This window comes from Bos indicus, chromosome 24, assembly GCF_029378745.1.
Source record: "Bos indicus isolate NIAB-ARS_2022 breed Sahiwal x Tharparkar chromosome 24, NIAB-ARS_B.indTharparkar_mat_pri_1.0, whole genome shotgun sequence".
NCBI lineage: Eukaryota > Metazoa > Chordata > Mammalia > Artiodactyla > Bovidae > Bos > Bos indicus.
In genome coordinates this window covers 23884847-23903312 of record NC_091783.1, presented here as the reverse complement: position 1 = coordinate 23903312, position 18466 = coordinate 23884847, and the positions used below count along the sequence as shown (strand labels likewise).

The 18466-nt window shown below is 38.8% G+C and overlaps 1 protein-coding gene across 1 annotated transcript in view; it reads left to right on the top strand.

Moving 5' to 3' along the window:
- Positions 1–18466, top strand: part of ASXL3 (ASXL transcriptional regulator 3) — a 195966-nt gene that overhangs the window by 98063 nt on the left and 79437 nt on the right. The window contains 2 exon segments of the mRNA XM_070778764.1: positions 6881–6998; positions 7948–8067. Coding sequence (XP_070634865.1) covers positions 6881–6998; positions 7948–8067 — 238 coding nt within the window.

Genomic DNA, 18466 nt, shown 5'->3' with positions numbered 1-18466 from the left:
TCAGAAGCCTCTGGAGAATAGCAGATTGCTGATGATTACCTTGTTCCCTGTCTTCTTTCTGCCTTGATATTTTAGCTGTAATGATCCTAAAAAGTGTGAAATGATTATATTTTGAATTTCAAGGAAGCATAATTAAGGAAGATTAAATTTTGGAAGTTTCTAAACAGCAGAGTCAAAGACAAGATTAAAAAAGGATGAGATATGTTACGATGGGAGGTAACATGATGGACAGCAGAACCTTTCTGTCTTGTTCCCATTGGTTTCTTTGACTCTCTTCATTATTTAGGATGGTAGAATTTATTCATAAAGTTGCAGATCCTTTTCCCCCTTTGTATCACAAAGCAGACATATTCCTTGTATTTTGCTTCCGCTTTATATGTTTGACCAATGCTGTGAAATTCGAAAGGTTGTGTTGCCCGATAGCGTTTCTGAACGTGGGTGTTGACATTTAGCGTACAAGCAACAATGCACGTTGGTGGTGCCTGACACAGCCAGCTGTTTCATATGTGTGTATTTCTCATTATTTCAGCATTCGCAGCCTGTGCTATTTTCAGATTTTTCAGTGGAGGGTTTGCCACATCCAGTGCATTCTTAAATTACACTGTTGCTCTTCTTTCTCATGAAAACAAAGAAGGTATTACTTCTTTATGTAAATCCCAAGTTAACATAAAAGCCGCTGACTTTAGATTTTACTTTATTTTTCAGTGAGGTGGAAATGAGAATTGTTCCATATTTTTAGAGTTTTCCCAAGCTTTTTTCTTTTAAAATAAAATGTTTATCTAAAGATTTTCTGTCTCTTTTTACGAGAGAATATTGTAATACATCTCTAGAGGAAAGCATGCTCACTCAGCATCTTTTGATTTCTTTCTTTTCACTTAAAGCCAAAATTGTAATTGATGTGTGATATGATCTTTACTTTCCTAGACTGGTTTAGCTCTGTTATGTTGGTTTCCTTTAATAAGTAAGTCTATTTCCAAGTGTAAGCCTGTAAGTTTCTTTCATATTGAATGATACCTGGAAGTATTAAACTTGGCAAATACAATGTACTCTGTGTAGTTTGGACATGAGGACATTCCATGTATGGGCAGCTTTTATAGTGGACTGTATTTACATGTGCTATCTGCTTTTTAATTTAGTTTCAGTATTGCTTCTTTCTAGACTTGAAATTAAGATTTAAAGTTGTTCAATGAAATAATTCCATTAGCATTCCAACATATACCTAAGGGTTGAGTAGTTGGAGGCACCTCATTGACATCTTCCTCTTAAAATGAATCTAGACTTATTGTATAGTAAGTAAGACTTATTGTATAATATCAATGACAAATTAAAACCATGTTATAGATTGATCAACAGGGCCACCACTTGCTATCTAAAACCTGTGGTGTGGAATAGAAGTAGCCATCCTATCCTCATGTTGTCACAACAACAGATAATCTCCCTTCTCAGGGTATCCTTGTGCAGAGCAAATCTTCCATGACCATTGAAAGTGGCCTTCCTAATCATATTTTCTTGATCTATTACATGGATGTATATTTCCAGGTTGGGATACCCAAGCTTAGACAATTACAAAGTAAATTTCATTTCTCTTCTATTGTATTTCTAGTGTAAAATAGGCAGTTTTCTTGTTCTCTTGGAATTTTAGCTGAAGCTAAAAGGATAATGGATGATGTTAAGGATAAATGGATAAAGTTAAGGATAATGGGGTACACGAGTATCCTGTTGTGAAGGGGGTGCTAGACATAGTCACAGAGGACTCACTGAGAGGAAGCCACGTGGCCATCAACCATCCCCCCAAAGCCTATTAAACCATAGCTCTGTGGTGTTCCTATTTAAGATATCTTACCAACACTGTTGTCTCTGTTTTGCAGGGGCATTTACCCAAGTAATTTGCCCAGCATTACTCAGCTCATGAGTTGAGTCTTTCTCTGACTCTACAGCCTCATACCTCACAGGCATTAAGACAGCTCTGCAGCCCCTGTTCTGCTGTAAGTCAGCCCAGTAGAGGAGGGGGATTCGAATAATTCTCAGGCAGTGGGTCAGACTCATTTATTTGGGGAGGTTGAGAAACTGGGAATGATGTCTAGTAGGTATCAAAAAGTGGTGCCTCCTGGCTGAATTTGGCTCAGAATCCTCTTTGTTTTGTCAGGCACATTGTTTAAAACAGGAAACCTCACCAAAAAGCCCAGTTGTGTTTCTTCTCTTGAGCGGTTACTCCCCTTGCAGTGGGTATGTGCTGCTGCAGTCCCCAGCCTACCCCTTGTCCTCCTCTTGCCCTAGCCAGCATGGTCCAGGAAGCATTGCATGTGTTTCAGAGAAATGTCAGGAGACATGCAGCATGTGTGGCGAGTGGCTGATGTGCACGTAGTTGCAGAAATATAATTATATAACCAAACCAGACAAACCTTGAGCAGCCAGCTTCTGTATTTGCAGAATGTATACCCTGCTGTGGGGGACTCCGAACCACTTTACTGCCCACCTCATGCACATAACAAACTCTGGAGTTCTGCTGTTGCGAGTCACCCCGAACTATCCCAGACACCTCAGTTAAGTCAGCATTGTTTTTTTCTCCTCTGTCCATATTCTGATCCACTTGGAGGGTATCCCTAGAGTCCACAGCCAAATAAGTCTTGTTTTCTAGAAAATGAATTGGAATCTTCAGGGTATCCTAAAATGACTCACTCTAAAATGGCTATGGATCTAGTAAACGTAATCAAAATGCCCTCTCTGATAGCTGAATCCCGATACTCCTGAGTTCAGCTGCTAGATACTAGCATCATAGTAAAGGCTTCCCAGTTTTTGCTTATTTGACCCTAGAAATGTTAGTTGGAATAGAAAATAATGCTTGTTTTTCAGAGGTAAGGCAAACAGTGTATATTTTTAATACACTTAGAACAGTGTTTTTTTAAATTGATTTTTATTGGAGTATCATTGCTTTATGGTGTTATGTTTCTGCTATACAGCAAAGAAAATCAGTTACATGTATACATATATCCCGTTTCCTATCCATTTAGGTACCACAGAACAATGAGTAGAGTTCCTTGTGCTATGCAGTAGGTCCTCATTAAATATCTATTTTAATACATAGTATCAATAGTGTGGTGATGGACAGGGAGGCCTGGCCTGCTGCAATTCATGGGGTCGCAAAGAGTCGGACACGACTGAGCGACTGATCTGATCTGATCTGTAGTATACATATGTCAATCCCAAACTCCCAATTCATCCCACCCCTCTTTCTCCCCTTGGTATCCGTAAGTTTGTTCTCTACATCTGTGTCTCTATTTCTGCTTTGCAAATAAGTTCATCTGTGTCATTTTCCCTAGATTCCACAGATAAACTGTATCATACAATGTTTGTTTTCTCTTTCTGACTTTATATGACAGAGTCCAGGTTTATCCATGTCTCTGCAAATGGCACTATTTTGTTCACTTTTATGACTGGGTAATAGTCCATTTTGGGCTTCCCAGGTAGTAAAGAATCTGTCTGCTAATGCAGGAGACGCAGGTTCCATCTCTGGGTTGGGAAAATCCCCTCGAGTGGGAAATGGCAACCCCCTCCACTATTCTTGCCCGGAAAACTTCATGGACAGAGGAGCCTGACGGGCTATAGTCTATGGGGTTGCACAGAGTCAAACATGATTAAGTGACTGAGCATGCACACAATATTCCATTGTATGTGTGTACCACACCTTCTTTATCCATTCCTCTGCTGGTTGACATTTGCTGCTTGCACGTGCTGGCTGTTGTAAACAGTGCTGCAGTGGACATTAGGGTGCATGTATCTTTCGAATTATGGTTTTCGTCAGGGATATACCCAGGAGTGGGATCTTTGGATCCTACTGTAGTTCTATTTTTAGATTTTTGAGGAACCTCCATACTGTTCTCCGCAGTGGCTGTACCACCTTACATTCCCACCAACAGTGTGAAAGGGTTCTCTTTTCTTCACATCCTCTCCAGCATTTACTGTTTGTTGATTTTTTGATGATGGCTATTCTAACTGATGTGAGATAATACCTCACTGTAGTTTTGATTTGCATTTCTCTAATAATTAGTGATGTGGAACAACTGTTCATACACCTGTTGGCCATCTGAATGTCTTCTCTGGAAAAATGTCTATTTAGGACTTCAGCCCATTTTTTTCATTGGGTTGTTTGGTTTTTTGATATTGAACTACATAAGCTGTTTCTGTATTTTGGAGATTAATCTTTTGTCAGTTACTTCGTTTGCAAATATTTTCTCCCATCCTGAGGGTTGTCGTTTCATTTTTTCTATGGTTTCCTTTGGTGCACAAAAGCTTTTAAGTTTAATTAGGTCCCATTTGTTTATTTTTGTTTTTATTTTCATTAATCTAGGAGGTAGGTCAAAAAAGATCTTGCTGCAATTTTTGTGAGACAGTTCTCCCTATATTTTCCTCAGTTTTATAGTATCTGACCTTAGGTTTAGGTCTTTAATCCATTTGAGTTTATTTTTGTGTATGGTATTAGGGAGTGTTCTAATTTCATTTTTTAAATGCAGCTGTCCAGTTTTCCCATCATCACTTACTAACAAGACTAGCAAAGACATAGAAGAACTAAAGAGCAAAAGTCACTTCCATGGTAGGCATATTGGGACTTCCCTGACATGCAGTGGTTAGGACTCCATGCTTCTACTGCATGGGGTGTGGGTTGTACCCCTGGTAGACAGCGAACAAGAAGATTCTGCATAGCCACACAGTACAAGCAAAAAAAGAAAGAAAGTCGACAAAGCTTTCATCACCTACAAGCACGTAGTGTTGCATTTCAGTATTTTAGAACACGCTGTACCAAGGAATAATATTCAAACTTATGAGTAGGAAATATATATTCAGAAAAAATCATTGAGACCATTGAAATGGGCTTGATATTGACTAACATTCCTTATATCTACCTTGGCTCCAGCTTGACTATTTAAAATTCAAAATAGCCATGGGTTTTTCTTTTCATATTATTGATATCTTGGTTTATTTCTGTCCAACTGCTAATTTTTCTATAATAGAGTTTTAGCTGTAAGACTTGAGGACAGCGTTTTTGTTATTTTAATAATTATTTACCACAAACATTATAAAAAGACGTGTCACCTTTGACTTTGTGCTTCTGGCTTCTAAGCCTCTGATTGTATCATCTCTTTTTTCTTTTCATCATCACTTCAAAATTTTCCAAAATACACCACCCCACCGTGCCATTAAATGAATATTTTTAAAATACCTATTAGGATTGCCAAAGGAAGAATTTGAAATCTATGTAGACTCCTAAAAAATGATCACTCTTTATATAGGTTTTAATTGTTTTGGGAAGTCTTATCTTATATAGTGGGCAAAGGTGGGCTTAATTGTAACTTAAGGTACTGCCTTGCCTTATATTGTTTTATGTTGGATTGTAGGTTAATGTCTATAAAGTGCTTGGAGTTCTTATTGCAGGGCTAGAGAAATGTATGCAATTGTGTACACACCTTAATGAAAGAGTAAATGTTGTAAATATTTTATATAGCAAATGAAATCATGAGGAGGATGGCATCTTTATCATCTTTGTATCTCCTGTCCCCCCCGCATCCCCCTCCCCAAGTGGCTGGTACTTTATAAACTCATTTAAATGTAAGAATTGAAGAGAAAATGTCCCCTATTATTATTAGCAACAGTATCATTTATAAGAGATTTCCTAAGCTATTCACTTCCCCATCTGGTTTTAACTCTCATCTCATCTCATTTAAGTGATATTTAGTTTTACACACCTGTAATTATTTGATTTCTAAATTTTACGGTCAACAAGTTGGATATTCAGGTAAAACACTTTGCACATAAAATAGTGTTTCTGTCAGCAGGGGGCTATAGTGTCAATACAGCATTTCAGGAGACGGTGACAATTATTGGTCAAAGAACATTAATCAAGTAACTGAGATGTTATAAAATTGGTAGAAATTACACAGAAACCAGGAATAAAAAGGTTGGAGACTGTCTGTGGTCAGCCTTTTACCCTTTTGAGGAGTTTTAGCATTCCTGGAACTGTGAATTTAATGTCTCTTCAATTGTGTATGCTTAAGCCCCTTTTTATTACGGGTAATTTTCTGCATAAAACGATCAGCTAGATAAGCTGTATTTCAAAACTTTTCAATGTCTTTTTATTACATTATCATCACCAGGGCTGATTCATTTATGAAACACAAAGCACTCCCATTTGGAGCAATTTATTCTCGTATCAATCTCCCCTCACCCCCCCGCCACTGGATTTGCCAGAACGCCATCATGTTCGTGTTCTGAAGGTTAATGCCCAAAGTCAAGCAGACAGGAGCCAAGTGCTGCAAGGTTTCCAAGATTAGGACTGATTCCCTTCACAGAAATAAATGATTCCTGCCATGTTCAGTGATTTTGTGCAGCGCTCCCCACGGCTGAGTGAGTGCATCAATACTGTAGTCTTTACCTGCTGTACATACTGATGACACTCGGTGTTAACTTGATTGACTGAGCAGCCCACTGGAGAGGACGCACCTGCAAGAGAAGTGCAGACACATATATTTTTATCCTGGTTGCGAAACATTTATTTTACATTTCTTTTCTTTGGGAGTCATGGTTTCCAATTCCATGGGCTCTCAAGCCACCGCTCGGGTACCACAAAGCTCCACATGCTGTTTGGTTTTCAGAATTCTCCCGAAAGTGGTCTCAGGTTTCTACCCTCTGCCAAAGCCCGATTTTATGCTTTTGAGGGAAAAGTGACAGGAAGCTGATGCTGAAGACTCTTGACAAATGAGTGACTCTGTGGAATTTAAGTCTGGGAGGTTCTATCTAATGACAGACAAGTGGATCATTTAATTCAGTTATGAGAAATCATTTTGACTATATGTTTCTGTTCTATTTTGTTATGATGTTTTTGTAGGCTTTGAGGCAGCAGCAGAAGAGAAGAAATGGAGTCTCAATGATGGTAAACAAGACTGTCCCTCGTGTGGTTCTGACACCATTAAAGGTGTCTGATGAGCAGTCGGATTCGCCTTCAGGTAAAGAGCTAAAATATTCTATGCTTGGCCAGTTACTCCCTCAGAGAGTTCCTCACTGAGAGAGAGATGTCATGAATTTTCTCTGAAACTGAATACTATTTCCACTTGAGGTTTCATTTAATTTTTTTTTTTTTAATGCCTTTAACTCTTTCCGTGATTCAAACCTAACCGGGCATTTTGTGCTTAAAAAAAAGCAAAAGCACGTCTTGCTCATCATCACAGGACTTCGTTTGCTAATGTCAGTAGATGTAAGGAAACGTGCGGTACTGCTAGCTGGGTTTCTCTTGCTTTGGCTTTTGTGTGAATGCTGAACTCGAATGCTGGACCACATGCTGATGTGTAATGCCATCAAAAGCCGTTCTTCTGTGGGTGTGAATTTGTTTTGCCATCCTCTGCTGCAAAGTCTAGGAATCGTTTATTAGTTTTTGTGTTCTGGCAGCATTCTTCTCACCTCAGTGCAGCCCTGACCTTTTCTTTTAATTTACCTTCTGTCACTTTTTCGGCTATGGACCATTCTATTTATTATAGATTGATGTTTGCGTTTTCTCTTCCTGCTTCAACGTAAAGTCATTCATAAAGGCATGATCTCTCCCTCTTCATCCTTCATCTTTCTCTCTTGGCCTTGCATCGTCTCCAAGTGGCAGAGTATTGTTGAAGTGTATTCATATATTTTCACAAAAGATCTGAGTGTTTCTTTTAAAAGCTATCAGATCAGTGAATGTGTTTTTGACTCCACTATTAGGCCATCTGTTCTTGCTTTTTGTTCTGTTTGATTGATTTATTGGACTTTTCTCTTTATATCCAGTAGAGGAATCAGATTGTGGCCAAAGGCAGTGTATTAACTCTTAGAAAAGGAGATTGTATCTATGGTTGGTAAAACAATTTGAGATTTTTCTTTTCAAGGACAGCAAGAGGAACATAATGACATAATAACTATTTCCTCTTTTAGGATCTGAATCTAAAAATGGTGAAGCAGACAGTTCAGATAAAGAAATGAAACATGGGCAAAAATCTCCCACTGGAAAACAAACAAGTCAGCACTTAAAGCGATTAAAAAAGTCTGGTTTAGGTGAGTGTTCGATTGACTATAACATTTCTCATTTTAGAGATTTAAATCTTGTTGAATGAAATAATAGGAACTTTCTTCTAATAGTTAAACAAGGAAAATTTTAAATCTTCCCAATTTATCTAAACCAAAGAAGGTGCTAAATAAGGCAACATATTACAGTGGAATGATTTTAAGCATGTTGCTAAATTTGTGAATGATATCGCTGGACGGAGCAGAGGCTAACGATAAGGGATTTAAAATGAAATACGCATTCAAGTAATTATCTGCCAAGTCATGATTCAGTCCAACGTGCCGTGTTTTGTTGCTGCTACTGGGTTTCACTTTATTGGAATACACTGTCCTGGGGGGAGGGGGGAAATGCAACTTTTATAAAGCGTTCACTGAACTAAAGAGTACACTGTCAGAATATGCTGCAGTAAAACTACTCTGCCTTGCTTTTCATCTTATGCTGCTTGAAATATTCAGTAGTGCTTGTCTGAAAAACAGTGTACAATTGCTGAGAAGTGTGGGAGACCCAGATATTGGGTTCTGCAAGTCAGCCCCAGGTTTTCTTCTGAAGACTTCCTTCCTGATAACTTTTCATCAGGAAATCAATAGCAGCATTAGGGGGAAAAGGAATATGAAAATTGAAAAAGAGGAAAATAAATATATCCTAGGTGGAACATTAACATTCTAGACCAAACCTGCCTTACTGGATGCCTGGACCTAATGGCTTCATTTCTCTCAGTTATTTTATCTCTGAGTAAGGGTAATGATCATTGTAACATTTTGTAAAATGGTTGGTAGAAAGTACAAATTTATTGACCTGAACTTTATTACTGGTTCTGCCACTTACTTTCTTGGCAACTTAGGGTAATTCTTATTTGCAGAGTTTATCTGTTTGTACAATTCAAGCAAGATTTTAACCCATGTATTTATTGATTGAGTAAAGGTTTATTGATTGCCAACTGTATACCAAGATTTTGTTAAATTCTGGAGCATATTTTCAGTAAAGTCTTTATAATAGGGTTTAGATAGCCTTATATCAGAGATCTTTGGGAAAACAGAATTTATTTTTGCTTTAAGTTTTTTAAATATAGCATAATTATCTTTTTCATTGTTTCCAAGGCTAAATCATTTTATAGTTATTGTCTGGCCCCAAATGTGTAAGTTAGTGTATAGCCATACCTACATATATATTGAGTGGGTTGCCATTGCCTTCTCCGAATATATATTGACATTTTCCCCCTAATTTTTGAGTTTTCTAAAGTATTTTAAGTAGCTTCTGAAGTTGAAAAGTGTAATGGGAGAGTGATATGTAAAGAATATACTAAAAAGAAAAGCCCCCCAAAACATCGTTATGATACCTTAAGTAATTAAAAAGTCAGTGACCATCTGTTAAATCTGTGTGCTACCAACCTCAGGAAAGTCAACACTATATCATGAGTTTAAGAAAATTCAAGGCATGGGGACCTCTTCATTCCTTTACTTAGCTGCCTTCAGGGCTGGGAGGTAAGCAAGGCTTGTACTCTTTTCATGATCCTGTCAGATGTTTGGGTCTTCAGTCAGGATCTTTTGTTTTAATTGTCATAACCTAGGAATCCTGCATGCCACTAAACGTCTTACGCATTAACAAAAAGCAGTAAAGGCATTTTGGCTTGTTTGCTAGCAAATTTAAAAGGTGATAAAGGAGAGAGACCACTAAGTTCTTTTTAACCTGCTTTTTATTAGACTACAGAGTACTAGAAATAATGAAGCTACTTTAAGGAAGGAATGGAAGGGTAAAATCTTACCCACTCCCTGAATTTAATGCAGTGGTCTAGGTTTTGTGGGGCTTCCCTGGTGGCTCAGTGGTAGACATTTCGCCTGCCAATGCAGGAGACCTGGGTTTGATCCCTGTGTGGGGAAGATGCTCTGGCGAAGGAAATGGCAACCCACTCCAGTATCCTTGCCTGGAAAAATCCCATGAACAGAGGGGCCTGGGAGGCTATATTCCATGGGGCCGCAGAAGAGTTGGACATGACTTAGCTACTAAACAACAACTAGATCCTTTGCCATGTTATCTCATTTACTTCAATTATATACAATAAAATGATTTTTATTTTGCACCTGAATAAACTGAGGGCCAGAGGGTGAAGGAGGTTGTCCATAAATGACATGGCTAAAGATCTAAGCCAGGGGCTGGCTGGCTCGCAAAATCTAAACTGTTATCTGGGGATATGTTCTGAATGTCTAGTCTGCCTAGACCTGTGGGCACCAGTGAAGAGCAGCATAGCATCCATGATATGATGAGCCTGCCATGGGCGTTAAAATGTAGGAACCCTAGTTACATACACAAGGAGAGCTAGCAACTAACAGATTTTCTGGCTGATCCTGTAAAATCAGACAGAGGAAGAAGGTGGGATTTAAAATAAATCAATTAATGTAAAAATCTGTCAAAAGTTACCTGAAGTTTATTACTAGGAAGGAACTGTGACTGACTGACTAACCCAGCAGCCAGCTGAATATAGTGGCTTCTTTTGTGCAGGTGAAGTCGGTAGTACTGATTAAGCCTCCCGTGTATGCCCAGCACTATAGAATGATAAGTGAAAACATGTCAAAAGAAAGTAAAACGGCCTTAAATGTAACCATCTCCAGATAGTATCCCACGTCTCTTGTAGGAAGTGATGTTTCTGATGTTCTGTGACCTTAGGGATCTTACAGAGTAAAAGATTCTGTGTGCTGTGCAACATTTTAGAATCAGGATGGTTTTATTACTTATATATATATATATATATATATGTCATATATATATGTACATTTTGCTTCCCACTCTTTGCCATGAAGTTGTTACTTCCTTAGAAGCAGTGACTTTCCCATCTATCTTGGTAGTACTTTCCGCACCCATTATGTCTGTCTCATTTAGTAGGTGTTGAATACGTTTTCAGCGAGTTATTTATAAGTAACAGGATGGCAAGTATATTTGTCTTGATGAGTGAGGCATCCTGTAGTTTTCTGCGTAGTAGGGTAGTTACTTGTAGTTGAATAAGAATGACCCTGTGCTTCTTCGGGAAGGTCTTTCTTTGTTGAACCGACACAGGGTGAATGCAAAACCAGATGAGCCCACCCAACACTCCTTAGCCAGCCAGATACAGTCATCTGCCTCTCCCACCAGTGAGACATCTAATTCACACAATTTTAGAAATGTAGCTTTAACCCTCTTTGTCTTCTCTATGGAGAGATAACTACATAGTCCTAGCCTGTTGAAATCATTCTGAATGAAAATAAATGCTGTAAGTCTATTCTACCTTCAGCTGATAATTCTGAAATTAAATCCAGTCCAAATTAGACTTCAGACTGTTAAGTCTAGAGTTTGATCCTCATTGTCAGTTTATCCTTACAGGACATAAAATACTCCTAGTTGTCCCTGAATGCTTCCTGTTGGTCTTTGGCAATTACTTAATTTGTCCAGTAGTGGAATAGGCACCCTGTCCAAGGTAATAGGTTTCAACAGGATCTTGGAATCTAAATATATGTAGCCCAGGACACGGTGAATCCCAGTGTTTCCCCGAGGACCCTGCAGTAAAGGACAGACCCCAGTACAGCCCTCCTCCGGTTCCTTCACAGGCCAGCTTTCTGGGGAGGGTTAGGAGCACACAGTGGTGGTGGCGGTGGTAATGGCAGCAGCATTGACAGTATTATAGTAGTAATAATAATAAAGCTTCCGTATCCCTCAGCTGTTCCAGTTCTGATAGTGATCTTGAAATTCTTATGAGAAATATTGATAGCACTCAGCTTGGGAACCCATTACTTTTCACATAGTTTTTTTTCTTTTTTCTTTTCTGTTTTATCTTATTTGTTCTTTGCCAGGGTTTTGTATAAAAATTATAAGGCTATTTCTCCGAGTAGCTCTCTGGCTGACATGGTGACGTGGGTTACTCTGAGTGAGTGCAGTTGAAAAAGAAAATGGATCTAAAGATCCGATGATGTTATTATTAAAAAACTCTGATGATGTTATATTAAAAAACAACCGAAACCTTGCTGGTCCCTCTCCCATTTCTGAATCATGCATGGTAGAAAATTCTAATCTGACATGCACAAAAACAAACTAACAGTATCTACAAGGCCCCTTTTATTATCTCAGGGCTTGAAAATCAGTATGGTATTAGACCACCAAACAACTAGGTGGAAAAACCACATCAGTGAGATGTAAGGTAGGTTCTGACTGAAAATGGAGTTTGAAGTATATGGGGTTTTTTTGCCTAATCAGTTGTTTTAATGTCCTTTATCATTATCTTGGTGGTGGTTTAGTCACTAAGTCATGTTCGACTCTTGTGACCCCATGGACTGTAGCCCTCCAGGCTCCTCTGTCCATGGGATTTTCCAGGTAATAATACTGGAGAGGGTTTCCATTTCCTTCTCCAGGGGATCTTCCAGGCCCACAGATCAAATCCAGGTCTCCTGCTTTGCAGGCAGATTTTTTACCAACTAAGCCACCAGGGAAGCCCATACATATCCTTATCTTAGCAAAGGATAAAACACATATAAAACCTCACCTATGGAGTTTTCTGAGAGATGGATTATGGAATTTACAAAAAATTACTAATGATAATCTTTCTTACCACTTTTTTGGTATTAATTTCTTGTATATTTCCATAACTAAAATGTAAGTTCCTTGAATTAGAGGTCGTTGACCTATACCATTTATAATTATGCTTCTTCCTTCCTAGTCACACAGTAGGAGTTTAAAAAGTGCTTGCTAAACGAATTCAAGCTTCTAATGGATGTCTCTGAGGGGATTTTAATAAATGTCCTCAGTGAGCCCAACTTCTGGGATTCATTCCAGTATATTTTATTAGGTTTAATCTTTTCGTAGTGAAGAATTACAACTTTGCTGGTTTCATAAACGTTACGTACTTTTAAGATAAATTAATGTAGGAAAGTAAAAAAATTGAATAGTAACCCGAAATCCTGTCATCAACAATAACTTTCCCTGTTGTTTTATAAATACTATTTGACATCTCCTGATGTGTAGCCATAGTCAGAGGTCATCTTAGAAAAACCAAATTATACCATTTTAATTAAAAATACTAAATTTAATTAAGTTTGGCCTGAATAATAAAAAAGAATGAAAGTAAAACCAAAAACAAAATCGCTAAACATTGCCACAAGATGTATTCATATCTGAAAGTTCTCTCCAAAGCTGTTAAAATGTGACAGACTGAAATAGAAGTGATAATTTTTTTAACTACTCAAACTTTGGCTAATATATTTTGAAGGAGGGGGAGATAATTGCACTTACAATCCCACTTACCTCCATGTTTTCGTTATGTTATTTTTTAAATGGGCTTCCCTGGTGGCTAAGCTGGTAAAGAATCTGGCTGCAATGTGGCAGACCTGGGTTCAATCCCTGGGTTGGGAAGATCCCCTGGAGAAGGCAGCGACTACCCACTCCAGTATTCTGACCTGGAGAATTCCATGGACTGTATAGCCCATAGGGTCGCAAAGAGTCCATCAAGATTATTAACATTTAAAAATCTATTTTTTTTACCATAATCCCTGTTTGTCACTAACCTCATGGTACTGTATTGTAATCGAGTCAATGCTCCCTGATAGAATTTTTACAGTCTCTTCATTTTGTGAAAGGTACTCGATTTAGGTTGTAGATGGCTAGATTTTACCCTCTGATAATTATTTTTTCTTTAGACTTCACTCTTCAAAAGCCTGCTTTTCTTCACTGAACTCTTTCAGAATCTATTCCTCTGTAATTTTTTTGAGACGATGAAGAACTCTTTGATTTTGAACTCTTTCTGTATTTCCTTGGGCAGTTCTTGTAACATAAGGCTTTGGTCTGCCTCTTTGATGGGCTCCTTCCCTCTGCTTGAGTGTATCTCCTGTGGACATTTTATGTGCTAATCCTGTGGGATTTCCCTTCTGGAAAATAGGAAGTTTTAAGCCAACAAGAGCTCCAGAGTCTGCCGCCTTTACTCAGATTGATGCTCTTCAAACTCCCTTTGGTTACAATAATTCCCCTGACCCCGATCAGACGCTTTCCCATGATTTTATTGACTCCTAATGTTGTCTTTAGTAGTATAGACACTTAGTGCGGCAGTTTGACAGTTGTCCCTTCTCTGTTTCTCTGGACTTCAACTACTTTATACTTTCAGTTCAGTTCAGTCGCTCAGTCGTGTCCAACTCTTTGCAACCCCATGAAGTGCCAGCATGCCAGGCCTCCCTGTCCATCACCAACTCCCGGAATTCACTCAAACTCAGGTCCATCGAGTCGGTGATGCCATCCAGCCATCTCATCCGCTGTTGTCCCCTTCTCCTCCTGCCCCCAATCCCTCCCAGCATCAGAGTCTTTTCCAGTGAGTCAACTCTTCGCATGAGGTGGCCAAAGTACTGGAGTTTCAGCTTTAGCATCATTCCTTCTAATGAACACCCAGGACTGATCTCCTTCAGAATGGACTGGTTGGATCTCCTTGAAGTCCAAGGGACTCTCAAGAGTCTTCTCCAACACCACAGTTCAAAAGCATCAATTCTTCAGTGCTCAGCTTTCTTCACAGTCCAACTCTCACATCCATACATGACCACTGCAAAAACCATAGCCTTGACTAGACGGACATTTGTTGGCAAAGTAATGTCTCTGCTTTTGAATATGCTGTCTAGGTGGGTCATAACTTTTCTTCTAAGGAGTAAGCGTCTTTAAATTTCATGGCTGCAGTCACCATCTGCAGTGATTTTGGAGCCCAAAAAAATAAAGTCTGACACTGTTTCCACTGTTGCCCCATCTATTTCCCATGAAGTGATGGGACCGGATGCCATGATCTTCGTTTTCTGAATGTTGAGTTTTAAGCCCACTTTTTCACTCTCCACTTTTCACTTTCATCAAGAGGCTTTTGAGTTCCTCTTCACTTTCTGCCATAAGGGTGGTGTCATCTGCATATCTGAGGTTATTGAGATTTCTCCCAGCATCATTCTTGATTCTAGCTTATGCTTCCTCCAGCCCAGCGTTTCTCATGATGTACTCTGCATAGAAGTTAAATAAGCAGGGTGACAATATACAGACTTGACGAACTCCTTTCCTGATTTGGAACCAGTCTATTGTTCCATGTCTAGTTCTAACTGTTGCTTCCTGACCTGCATATAGGTTTCTCAAGAGGCAGGTCAGGTGGTCTGGTATTCCCATCTCTTTCAGAATTTTCCACAGTTTATTGTGATCCACACAGTCAAAGGCTTTGGCATAGTCAATAAAACAGACATAAATGGTTTTCTGGAACTCTCTTACTTTTTCCATAATCCAGCAGATGTTGGCAATTTGATCTCTGGTTCCTCTGCCTTTTCTAAAACCAGCTTGAGCATCTGGAAGTTCACGGGTCACGTATTGCTGAAGCCTGGCTTGGAGAATTTTGAGCATTACTTTACTAGCATGTGAGATGAGTACAATTGTGCGGTAGTTTGAGCATTCTTTGGCATTGCCATTCTTTGGGATTGGAATGAAAACTGACCTTTTCCAGTCCTGTGGTCACTGCTGAGTTTTCCAAATTTGCTGGCACATTGAGTGCGGCACTTTCACAGCATCATATTTCAGGATTTGAAATAGCTCAACTGAAATTCCATCACTTCCACTAGCTTTGTTCGTAGTGATGCTTTTTAAGGCCCACTTGACTTCACATTCCAGGATGTCTGGCTCTAGGTCAGTGATCACACCATTGTGATTATCTGGGTCGTGAAGCCCTTTTTTGTACAGTTCTTCTGTGTATTCTTGCCACCTCTTCTTAATATCTTCTGCTTCTGTTAGATCCATACGATTTCTGTCCTTTATCGAGCCCATCTTTGCATGAAATGTACCCTTGGTATCTCTAATTTTCTTGAAGAGATCTCTAGTCTTTCCCATTCTGTTGTTTTCCTCTATTTCTTTGCATTGATTGCTGAGGAAGGCTTTCTTATCTCTTCTTGCTATTCTTTGGAACTCTGCATTCAGATGCTTCTATCTTTCCTTTTCTCCTTTGCTTTTCACTTCTCTTCTTTTTACAGCTATTTGTAAGGCCTCCCCAGACAGCCATTTTGCTTTTTTGCATTTCTTTTCCATGGGGATGGCCTTGATCCCTGTCTCCTGTACAATGTCATGAACCTTCGTCCATAGCTCATCAGGCACTCTGTCTATCAGGTCTAGTCCCTTAAATCTATTTCTCACTTCCACTGTATAATCATAAGGGATTTGATTTAGGTCATACCTAAATGGTCTAGTGGTTTTCCCTACTTTCTTCAGTTTAAGTCTGAATTTGGCAATAAGGAGTTCATGGTCTGAGCCACAGTCAGCTCCTGGTCTTGTTTTTGCTGACTGTATAGAGCTTCTCCATCTTTGGCTGCAAAGAATATAATCAATCTGATTTCGGTGTTGACCATCTGGTGATGTCCATGTGTAGAGTCTTCTCTTGTGTTGTTGGAAGAGGGTGTTTGCTATGATCAGTGCATTCTCTTGGCAAAACTCTGTTAGCCTTTACCCTGCTTCATTCTGTATTCCAAGGCCAAATTTGCCTGTGTCCAGGAATTAGACACTAAGATAACTGCATCTTTTCTTCCTCTGATTAGGGAGGTGAGGTACCAGCTTTGATAAGATAAGTCAGCTATAAGATAAGATCAGATATAATGAGCTTGTTCTTAAGCCAATTAAGAATAAGTATGTTAGGATAATTAAAATGGGATTAAACATCCTGTGTGGTGACAAATTTAGCAATAAGTTCATCTGCTCTGTCTTTGTTCTGAAATTATAAAGCATAGTTTTGCTTCAATGGACATCTTTGAAATAGATCTTATTTTTTGATTTTGTCATGAAAGTCTATGTACCTCTCTGAATCTTTCTTTTTTTCCCTATGATACTCTTAAATATTTTGAACCATGCCAGATAGTAACCAACAGCATAAGTTTGACTTCTCACATTGTCTGTAACATGTTTCTAAGGTTTTACAATTTTCCCATTTCCCCAATACTCCCTCCCAAAGTCACCCTTGGTAAATGACCCCAACTTCCTCTCATGGATTAGAATTAAGCAGGTTCCTTTTCTATATTTTCAGCATTTCTGTCTCTAAGTTTTGCCTTTGCCTCCCCTGCTGAGAAAAAATAACTTCTTCCTAATTCCTTTCTCCTTGTAGTCTATTTTATTTTCCTGTGAAACACTTTAAATATGTAGAAAAATAAAGATGCTAATCAAACATACATCTGTATCAAACATACATCTGTAATCAAACATACATTTGACTTCACTCCTAACAAATGTCAGGAGTTTTTTGGGAATCCTTTAGATTTTTTTTTTAATTGATAAAATTGTTGTACATTTTTGTGTTTATAAGTGAGATTGGCCACAAATTCTCTCTTGTATTATCCTTGTATGTCCTTATTTTGAAATAAGTTATATTAATTTCATAAAGTAAATTTAAGAGCTTTCTTTACTTATTCTCTAAAATATATATCTATATAAGTGGTGGGAGAGTTGCTTGATGTATTGGTAAAATTAGTCTTCAGAGCTGTTTGTAATATGTGATGTGTGTACACTTTGAGTAGGAGGGTTTTTTATTTATTTTATAAGAATTTACACAAATTTATTGAGGCTTGCTATTTTTAATATAATTTGAAAATTTGTGAACTTGAAATATTTTAGTTTATCTGTTCAAAAGTGAAAGTGAAGTCATGTCCGACTCTTTGCGACCCCATGGACTGTACCCTACCAGGCTCCTCCGTCCATGGGATTTTCCAGGCAAGAATACTGGAGTGGGTTGCCATTTCCTTCTCCAGGAGATCTTCCCGACCCAGGGATTGAACCTGGGTCTCCCACATTGTAGACAGATGCTTTAGCGTCTGAGCCACCAGGGAACCGTAAAGTTTTAACTGAAGAGTCTGTGATGAAAGTGAAGTCACTCAGTCCTGTCCGACTCTGTGACCCCATGGATTGTAGCCTACCAGGCTCCTCCGTCCCTGGGATTTTCCAGGGAGGAGTACTGGAGTGGGTTGCCATCCTTCTCCGAAGGATCTTCCCAACCCAGGGATCGAACCTGGGTCTCCTGCATTGTAGGCAGACTCTTTACCATCTTAGCCACCGGGGATGTGTTCAAAAGTATTGGCTAAAATCATAGTAGTATGCTTTTTACATCTATCTCAGCCAGGGCAGGAGATGCAAGAGATGCAGGTTCAATCCCTGGGTCAGGATGATTCCCTTGAGAAGGAAATGGCAACCCACTCCAGCATTCTTGCCTGGAAAATTCCATGGACAGAGGAGCCTGCCATCAGTCTAACACGACTGAGCATCCACACACACATACTTTTTTAAATCTAATTTTCATTATATTTGCCTTTGAATCTATACTATACCTCAAATTATGTGCCTATCTTTTATTCCTATTAATGTTTATTTAAGCTATCTCTCTTTAGAGGTATACCTGTT